Source organism: Leptonychotes weddellii, chromosome 16 (genome assembly GCF_054177405.1).
Source record: "Leptonychotes weddellii isolate Sample4059 chromosome 16, ASM5417740v2, whole genome shotgun sequence".
Classification (NCBI taxonomy): Eukaryota; Metazoa; Chordata; class Mammalia; order Carnivora; family Phocidae; genus Leptonychotes; species Leptonychotes weddellii.
The window spans coordinates 45,081,734-45,090,971 of NC_138384.1; the positions used below are offsets into that span (position 1 = coordinate 45,081,734).

Here is a 9,238-nt window from a genome sequence, read left to right on the forward strand (position 1 = left end):
TTCACCGGCAGACGGTTCCAGAAGCTCTGGAGGAGGAACCGATGCAGAGACCTGAGTAAATCATCTCCTCCATCCACACAGTGCCTCCCACCCGTTCCTGGAAGCCCCTGCCATCTCCTTCCTCACCCTCCCTATCCACCACCCCCCACCACCCTGGATGCTCAAGTGCCTTGCTGTGTCTAAGCGGATTTGCCTGGGTGTTAAGTCATAAATATCGCCCTGAATTTACTGTTAACTTTCATACCATCCGGTCACAGTCCGTCAGCAGGACCACAAATATGCCCCCTTACACAGGGCAGCCCCAGCTCCCCCCCCAGGACAGGAGAGCCACGAGAAGCATCCTTACAGACCCAACCAGGGACGTCCCTGGCACGGGGGCGCCTCCCACGGCGGCTGTTACAGCAGGGCACGGGCGAAGCCCACATTTTCTTCAACTCCCACGGCCGTGGGTCAGGGACTTTGCCGATTTTATCAAATAAAATGGACTTTCAGGTAAGCCCGGGAGGTGGTTATTAACACGACCGCTGCGGGACGGCGGAAAGTGAAGCCCGAGATGCACAAGGTCACACGGGCGCTCTGTGGCGGGAGGCACTCTGAGCTCGGGTCTGACCCACCCCAGGGCCCCGCTCTCGGGCACCTTCCGTTCTGCCGCAGGGAGGCGTCGCCCCCATACCTGCGCCCTCTGCCCGTCGTATTTGTACTCGCAGGTGAAAGCTGCCTCCTCGAAGCGTTTCAGGACCTCGCCGACACCACGGGTGGGGTGCGCCAGCATTGGTTTCAGGGGAACCCCTGGGAGGGGAGGAGCGAGAGAGTTAGAGTGAACTGGGGGAGGTGCCAGCGACATGTCAGATCGGTGGGGGGGGGGGGGGTGGCAGAGACAGCCAGCTGTGCCCCAGGACCCATTCTCCCTTCTGAGTAAGAGAAGACCACGTCCTCCCGGCTCAGGCGGGCAGCTGGCCTCCCAGCTCGGCACAGTCCCAGCCTCCCTTGCAGCAAGGGAAGGCCACGCGATTAGGATGCATGGGTGGTGGTGTGCACAAGGTCTGGGTCACGTCCTCACCCCTCTTCTCTCTCTCCCTCTTCTGTGATCTAGAAACCTGAGCCACCTCTGATCATGCACATTAGGGTGAAAACCTCGGGACGAGAAAGTGACAGGAGGGAGGAACCTCAGTTCCCAGAGGGGTCCCTGGAGCCCAGCCATGTATCCTCCCTGATCACCTGCCTTCCTCTGGACTCTTATGTGCAAGAGAAACATTCTGTCCGGTCTGAACCACTGTCCTTGGGGTATCTCTGTCACAGCATGCACCCACACCCCACCTAATCCAGACGGGGACTCCAAACAGAAAAGGAATGGGTTTCCGCACAGGGAACGAGATTCGATTTTGGAGGCAAGAGGAGGAATCTGCAGGTTCTTAGAGGGATGGAGGAAGCTAAGGCCGGGAGGAGGGAGTGGAGGCTGCAGAAAGGCCATCCGCCACTCCGTGGCCCTGGAGCCGGCTCTGCCCGGGGTGGGGCTGCGGTCACTCCCGAGGGGCTGGTACCTGGGCTCAGCTTGCAGTGCTCCGGGAGGCGCTCCAGGCCGTGCTCCAGCAGCACAGGGATGATCCGGTCCAGGTCGGGCACCTCGCTGGGGTGGGGGCAAGAACTAGCTGGCAGGTGTCTTTCCAGAACTCTGACAGCCTGGAAAGCCTGTGCTCTGGCTACAAGATGCACCTCTGCCAGTCTGTCACCTTGTCCAGGGGTCTGCTCTCACCCATCCCGGACTCTGGCTGTCTCTGTCACGCTCCCGCCCCAGCACCACTGCACATCGCTCTGTCTCCCTCGCTCTGGGCCTGCCGTCACCCCTACCTGTCACCAGGAGACCAGTGACCCTCTACCTGAGCTACACATTAGAACCACTCAAGGATGGATTAAGAAATTTCTCCAAGGCGAGGCCCCACCTCCCAGGAGTTTGACAGAGCTGGCCGGGGACTGGCCGGGGAGCACCCCGTGGTCAGAGTGGAGACCACTGTCCTGGCCCTGGGAGGGCGGGGGTGGTCTGCAGGGTCGGTCCCCGCCCTGGGACCCAGCGAGCGGCCCCGAGGGCGTTTGCAGAAATGCTCCTGGGCCCTCCTGCCGCTGATACCCTCTCTGGGCACTCACCATCTCGCTGTGGCCCTGTCACCCCATGGATGTCCTAACCCCTCACTCTGCGTCAGTCACCAGCCCTGCTCTGGTTCTCTTCGGGCCTCTGCGCATGTGTGGTCCTGCTGGGAACTCCCAGATGTCGCGCCGCTCACACCTGCGACCAGCATCTCCTCCCTGCTCCCTGTGCCCTCGTCCCTGGTCCTAGTCACTGTCCCCCGCCTCATGCCCGGCACCAATCTTGTCTGGGTCACCACCCCTGCTCTGTCACCAGCCCCACGATGGTCACTAGTGCTTGCTAGCCACCGGCCCCGCCCACGTCGCACGTGGCCCTCGGAGCTAAGCCCACCGCCCCTCCGGCCCTCCCACTCTGCCCACGGGCCCTGGATCTCACCAGAACGTCTGCTTCAGGATCATGCCTTGCTCCTCTAGCCACGTCTTTCGGGCCTCCGCTGTCCTGCCCTTCCCAGCATCCACGACGGCCGGGGGCGATTCTAAGACCAGACGCGCCGGCAGAGGCTTTGGGACGGGCCCGACCCCTTGGCTACCCCGGGGCACAGCGGGTGGCATGTGGGCAACAAGGAAGGGGGACAAGGCTGCCAGGGAAGGAACCTGGAGGGCAGCGGGGGCGCGAAGACCTCGGGGAAAGGAGAGCGGCCCGGTTAACTGCAGAGCGGGGCTCAGAGACCGGCCGCAGGGCCTCACCTTGGCCTGGGGGCGTGAGGCTCACAGCCTGGGCGAGCGCGGCCAGCACCGACTGCTCCGCCAGCCCGAGGCGCAGCCGGCCGCTCAGGGCTCTGGGAAGACAGCAGGGGAGGGGGAGCGGGCTGGTCGCCATCCACCCTTCCCGTCTTGCCCTCTACCCGCTGCCCCTGCCTCCCCCACCTGGAGCCTCTGGAACCCTCTCCTCAAAACCGGAACCACCTTCAGGGCCGGAAGGGACCCAAGGCATCACACGGCCCCACTGAACAAAAGGGAAACGGAGGCCGGCCTCTAATAGCCGCGGCCGCTGGCCTTCCCTGGGGCAGAACTGGGGGCCTCGCGGTGTCTTCACCTCTCTTCTCAGCTGCCCTCCGGGGAAGCGGTGAGGCTCGGGGAGGGCGAGCCAGGGCACAGCGGGCCTGGAAACGGGACACGGCCTCCCCGGAGGTGCCACGGGACGTGCTGCCCAACAGCCTGCCCCGCACAGGCCCAGCTCTGAGCCAGGGGCCTCCGTCTACCCTTCCACAGAGCCGGCCGAGGGTAAGGGGCCTGCCCGGCAGCGCCAGGGGATTGACCGATGGGACACCACACCCAGCTCCCAAGAAACGCTCGGTGATGGGGGCTGCCGGGATGTCATTCCCACGCTCACGGCAACCGTCTGGCCCCCCGCCTGCACCACTCCCGCCGAGGCCAAGGCACACGTTGCTAACCAATCCCAGCACCTCTTAGCCACGAGCCCCAGGCCGCGAGGAGACGAGCCGCCCGGGGAAAGGGACCCCGTGTGCCCAGTCCAGCCCCTCAGGGCCTGGTGTGCGGGCGGTCAGGGCACCAGCGGGACCCCCACAGCCGGTCCCTCCCTCCCTCCGGCCGCCGCTCCCAGCCTTCCAGGCCCACGCCTACCTGGCGATGTATCGGGCTTCCGAGTGGCGGCAAGCGACAAAGAGGCCTTTGATGACGTCCATCTTCTTGGCTGTGGACTGAAGTGGGTCGAGCAGTCAGTGCCTGGGGCGAAGGGAGGGGACGACACCTCCTCCTGGCTGGCCCCCTGGAATACACGCCCCTGCCGTCACCCCACTCCCACTTCCCGCCGCGCGGTCATGCAGTAAGGAAGGCTGGCTCCAGCCCGCCTCCCCCCCTCGCTCCATTCAGCAGGTATTTCCTGTCCCGTGTCCTGTCACGCGGCCGCAGCAAAGCAGGTGCTAGAATCTCAAGAGGAGACCCCCTGGCCCACGAGCAGGCCCGAAGTGACCCAGCCCCAGAGAGTGTGACTGGAAGGCCCCCTTGCCACACGCATGGCTCCAGGTCCCCGAGGGGAAGGGCAGAGGGTCCGGGCGCAGGGCTGCCCCCCTGCCCCACTCACAGCACTACCGGCCAGCCGGGCGATGTCTCGGAACTTGGTGAAGACCCCGGTGGCAGTGAGAGCGGGCGGGGGCAGCATGAGTCTCTGGGTGCTGCGGCTGTTCTCGGCCACCAGCCCCACGTCGCCCTTCTCGGCTGCCTCGGCCTTGACAGACTCCAGCTGCCGCCCTTGGGGTGGAGGGAACAGTGGTGAGGGGGGCGCGGGGGGCTGTGTGTCTGTCCCGGGTCCTCTCTGCCCACACCTGGCCCGGCCCCCCACCCCACTCCTACCACGAACACCAAGCAGCGGAGGCCCCGCTCACGGTCTCCCCGCATCTCCCCTCGGCCCTCCAGGCTCTGTCACCTCCCTGGGCCCCGGGCCTCAGTCCCAGCCCCCTCGTCCTGCTCCCTCTGCATGCCCATCTTCCCAGCCCCCCTTCCACCCCCACGCTCCCCCCATCGCACCGACCTGTCCCGTTGGCCCTCTCCCCACCTTCAGAGCCCCCTCTGCTGTCTCTCACATCCTCCCCACCTCTGCATCTTCTCCCTCGGAGCCCCCCACCCTGGAACTGCCACCACACCCCCTGCTTACCCGTGGCCTGGGCCACCGCCTTGAGGAGGACGCCGTCACCGACGCCAAGCTCCAGGCCCTGCTGGGGTGGCCCGAGGCGGTTGAGGCTGAGGTAGAGGATGGGGAGGAGGTCTGGAGGTGACAGGGCCACCACGGAACGCAGCAAGTTGCTCAGCGTCTCCACCATCCGGAGCCTGGGGGTGGAGGCAGGGGTGTGACCTCCTGGCATTTCGGGGTCAAAGTTGGGGGGCGGGTGGAAAGGACCCCGGGAAAGAAGAGGAGGAGCTCGAGTCCGGGCCCAGGTGGTGGCCTGAGCCACAGGCCCAGCCACAAATGCTGGTGGGAGGGTGAGCCTGCTCCATGCTTACGATGAAGATGGGGACAGCCATCCCCAGAGGAACAGTGGCTGTTGGCTGGAGCATTTTCCAGGTGCCGGACCAGGGGGCAGAGGGTGAGTCTAAACCCTCTGTATGTTTCCGCTCACTAAATGCTCAAGGCTCCACCATGAGGGAGAGACTGATAACACCCCCACTTTAGAGAGGAGGCAACTGAGGCCCAGAGAGATCATGTAACTTGGCGAAGGTCACAGAGCCAGTGAGAATCAGGCTGAGACGTGAGCTGAGGCCGTCTGCCCGAGGAGCCCCGCTCCCCACCACTACACCGTGCCGGCTCGAAAAGTAAAACCCCGTTTCTGTGTGGCTCGCAGGATCTGTGCAGAGGTCTGTGTTTGCTCTTGAGCAGGCCTCACTGGAAAGAGAAGCTAAGTCTCCCTTACAGAAGCAGCCCAATGAACACACGGAGGAGGCACAAGAGAGAGAGAAACACAAAGCACTGTGGGGCGGACGCCACAGACTGACTTCCAGGGAGACCAACAGCATGCCCCCAAAACTGAGGCCTGCCTGGAGCCTCAGAATGGGACCTTAATTAGAAAGAGGGTCTTAGGGGCGCCTGGGTGGCTCAGTTGGTTAAGCGACTGTCTTCGGCTCAGGTCATGATCCTGGAGTCCCTGGATCGAGTCCCGCATCGGGCTCCCTGCTCGGCGGGGAGCCTGCTTCTCCCTCTAACCCTCCCCCCTCTCATGTGCTCTCTCTTTCATTCTTGCTCTCTCAAATAAATAAATCTTTAAAAAAAAAAAAAAGAAAGAGGATCTCAGCAAGTATAACTCAGGTCAGGGTCAAGATGAGGTCATCGCAGGGTGCCTGGGTGGCTCAGTTGGTTAAGCGACTGCCTTCAGCTCAGGTCATGATCCTGGAGTCCCGGGATCGAGTCCCGCATCGGGCTCCCTGCTCGGCAGGGAGTCTGCTTCGTCCTCTGACCCTATCCCCTCTCAGGTGTTCTCTCTCTCTCATTCTCTCTCTCTCAAATAAATAAATAAAATCTTTAAAAAAAAAAGATGAGGTGGGCCCCATCGCAGATGGGGTGGGCCCTCAATCCAGTAGAAGTGTCCATATAAGGTACAGAAAAAGACACACAGAGAAAGAGCACGTGGAATCGAAATCAGAGGCAGGGATTCGGAGTGATGCGGCCATAGGCCACGGATGCCCAAGGCCACCATCAGCTGGGAGAGGCATGGGTCAGGTTTCCTGAGAGCCTCCAGGACGAACCAGCCCTGCCCGCCCCTTGATCTCAGACTTCTGGCCTCCTGAAATGCGAGGGATACATTTCTGTGTTTTCAGTCCCCAAGTCAATGGCTATCTGTTTCGCCAACCCGAGGACACTCTTCATTCCAGGGCTCTCAGCAAACTCGAGACGGATGATCTGTACTTTCCCCGTGAAGAGACTGAAGCTCAGAGAGGTCAGGCCACCCGCCCATGGTCACACAACCAGGAAGCGGCGGAACTGGGCCCACTCCCAGGCCTGTCTGCCCACCCCGGGCAGGGCTTTGGCTAATCCAGCCCTCCTGCTGCTGCCGCCTGCAGGCCCCCGTGCCCTGCAATTCCACTGTGGGGCTCCTGCCAGAGGAGGTTCCTCCCATGTTCACAAAGACACACGCTGACAAGAACAAAGCGCTGGGAACAGCCGAAATGCTCCGCTCATGTGTGAGAAGTGAAAAATGAAGGAATCCTACAGAGCAAGATTGAAAGGGCCGAGACCTACTTAAACCAACATGGAAGGATCTTCTGGAAACAAGGCTGACGTGCAGGTAGGAAGCAGAATGGGGTGTGCCCCCTGACGACACTGACTAAACACGCAGGAGTGAGGGCCGGGGCCAGGCAGCCCTGTGTGCCGGCGGCCCAACCAGCACTCGCTGGGAGTGAGATTCCCACTAGAATCCAGACCCGGACCTCCTCACACGAAGGGCAAGACAATCAGCGAGGCCGTGGTTACTTCTCACCGCTGAGGGTAGATTAAGTTCCTGCCACTGGGAGGAGGCAAAGGTTTCCCCACCTGGGGAAGCTGGGCTCACGCTCACGGCTCGTTGTGACCCACAGAACTCAGAAGCGTGGTGGGGGCCTTCCGGGCCGGGGGCCCACGAGGCCCTGCAGCCCCTCCAGGGGCCGGGGACGCGTGCAGGAGGTGAAGTGGAAAGAGCAGAGGCGGAAAGCACCGGGGCAGCCGGAGTCGCCACCCCACCTGCCCCTCCCCGTCCAGGCGGGCCTGACGAATTACCGAGCAGAAACTTCCTCAATCTTCTCAAATGTCCGGGCCACAGCCAGGTAAGGGACCCTGGGGAAAGAAGAGAGACACGGGGTGGTGTGTATAACCCACACCATCCATCTGTCTGTCCACGTGCCTCCCCACACCTTCGGTGCTGCTGCCTGTGTCCCCAAAATGGGGACGGGAGAGATCTGACTGCTTCCTCCACCGGAGGCCTCTGGGGAGATGCGCCCGGTGACAGGGAGAGGCGGAGGGACAGTCGGGGGCGGGGGGAGCCTCACTTCTGGCCTGGCTTCCAGCACGCGTCGTCAATGGGATGGTAGTTGTTTTTGGCAGGATTGTAGCTGGGGGGGTCCAGGGGCCTGTGGAGGCAACACAGAGATAGACACCTGGGTCAAAGAGAAGCCAGTCCTCCAGCTAACATTTTCTGAGCACCTACTACGCGCCAGACGCTGTTCTAGGCATGAGGGCGCAGAAGGGAATGAAAACAAAGTTGCTGAACCTAGAGCTCACATTCTAGCCGGAGAGTCGGGGAAGAAAAAAACCAAAACAAACGTAGCAACAAATAATTTTGGTATTAAAAAATATTTCCAAAACCAAAATCAAACCACGCTGGGGGAAGGCGGGATGGAAGGTGCCACTTCTGAGGAAAGGCTGGGGAAGGAGACATTTGGGCAGAATGACATGAGGAGTGAGCAGAGTGGGTATCCAGGAGAAGAGCACTCCAGGCAAAAGGAACAGCAAGTGCAAAGGCCCTGAGGTAGAGATGCACATGACATGTTTGAGGAATGGAAAATGGGGTTTCACAAAAATGACATTAAGAATCCCAAAAACACTGTCATTAGAATAATTAGCTGCAATCACCGATTGTAGCTGAAAGAATTTTTGGCGGGCATTGGTCTCATCGTTAGAGGAATCAAATCAGGAGAATCTGGACTCACCACAGGCCTCCCCTTACCTCCCTGTCCTCTCCACTCGACAGCCGACACAGACTCACCCCTTGGCCTCCTCCTGTCTTGCTGTGCCAGGTCCCTCTTCTTTCCCTTCTTTCTTGGTTGCCAGTTTCCGGGGGGCTGGGAATGAAGTCAGGAAACTGTGGGCCCTCCTCCTGAGAGCCCCCACCGGCCCATGAAGCCAGGAGACAGGGGTCAGACCTTCCACCAAGGGGGACGCGCTCTGGGGAAAGGCCCGCCTCCTCCCCAAGAGGCTGGGAGCTGGGCGGCGGGAGACACTCACCGAAGAAGCTGCTGACCGTCTTGGGCACTTTGGCGGGCGGCTTGGCCGGGTCCTCCTCTCGAGCCTCCCGCTTCCCCGCCACCTCAGGCTCCAAGGCGGTGTCTGGCGGGGGCTCCGCTGCTAAAGCGAGAGACACTGGTTGGGGATGCCCACTTCCAACCCGAGACTTCACTCGTCACTGGTTCTGACTCCACATACGGAAAACACCTTCTGCCCCTTTCCTTTCTGTGCGTTAAGTTTTTTGAGCCTCTTGGGCCCGATGCTTTACCGTCAGTACTAACAGAATCCCCTCGAGCGTCGGGCCTGAGACCGGAGACTTTACGGACAGCGGTAAAAAGAAATCTCAGCACGATCAGAAGAAAATGTTCCCACTTTCCCGGCAGTTGCAAAAAGTGGGTAAGGTCCGCGTCCTCGAAATGTCCCCACGATGCTGTTTCTCACACAGGAGTCTCACGGACACCTGGCTGTGGGGCTTGTTCTTGGGCCTGTGAGGGTAACTAGAACCTCAAAACCCCCACAGCTCAGCCAAGCGGTCTAACTTCATAAACTACCCCTCAGTAACATTTAGTACCTGTGATTTCTCAAAGATACAAATATTTTGTTGGAGGATGACTGGTTCGTTCTTCTTTCCCATGTGCAGGGGCGAGGGGGGAGATTTTTTTTTTTTTT

The 9,238-nt window shown here is 61.1% G+C and overlaps 1 protein-coding gene across 6 annotated transcripts in view; it reads right to left on the reverse strand.

Annotated features, from left to right (window-relative positions):
• The window catches only part of LIG1 (DNA ligase 1), a 192,760-nt gene that overhangs the window by 167,150 nt on the left and 16,372 nt on the right, over positions 1–9,238 (reverse strand). For 4 of the 6 annotated variants that reach the window (XM_081807211.1, XM_081807212.1, XM_081807209.1 and 1 more), the window contains 11 exons: positions 8,570–8,689; positions 8,331–8,406; positions 7,615–7,695; positions 7,346–7,402; positions 4,757–4,929; positions 4,187–4,353; positions 3,727–3,803; positions 2,830–2,921; positions 2,519–2,618; positions 1,542–1,627; positions 674–789 (listed from right to left, as the gene is read on the reverse strand). In XM_081807211.1, coding sequence (XP_081663337.1) covers positions 674–789; positions 1,542–1,627; positions 2,519–2,618; positions 2,830–2,921; positions 3,727–3,803; positions 4,187–4,353; positions 4,757–4,929; positions 7,346–7,402; positions 7,615–7,695; positions 8,331–8,406; positions 8,570–8,689 — 1,145 coding nt within the window. The remainder of the gene's footprint in view (positions 1–673; positions 790–1,541; positions 1,628–2,518; positions 2,619–2,829; positions 2,922–3,726; positions 3,804–4,186; positions 4,354–4,756; positions 4,930–7,345; positions 7,403–7,614; positions 7,696–8,330; positions 8,407–8,569; positions 8,690–9,238) is intronic. The other 2 variants (XM_081807210.1, XM_081807208.1) reach the window with 1 other exon arrangement.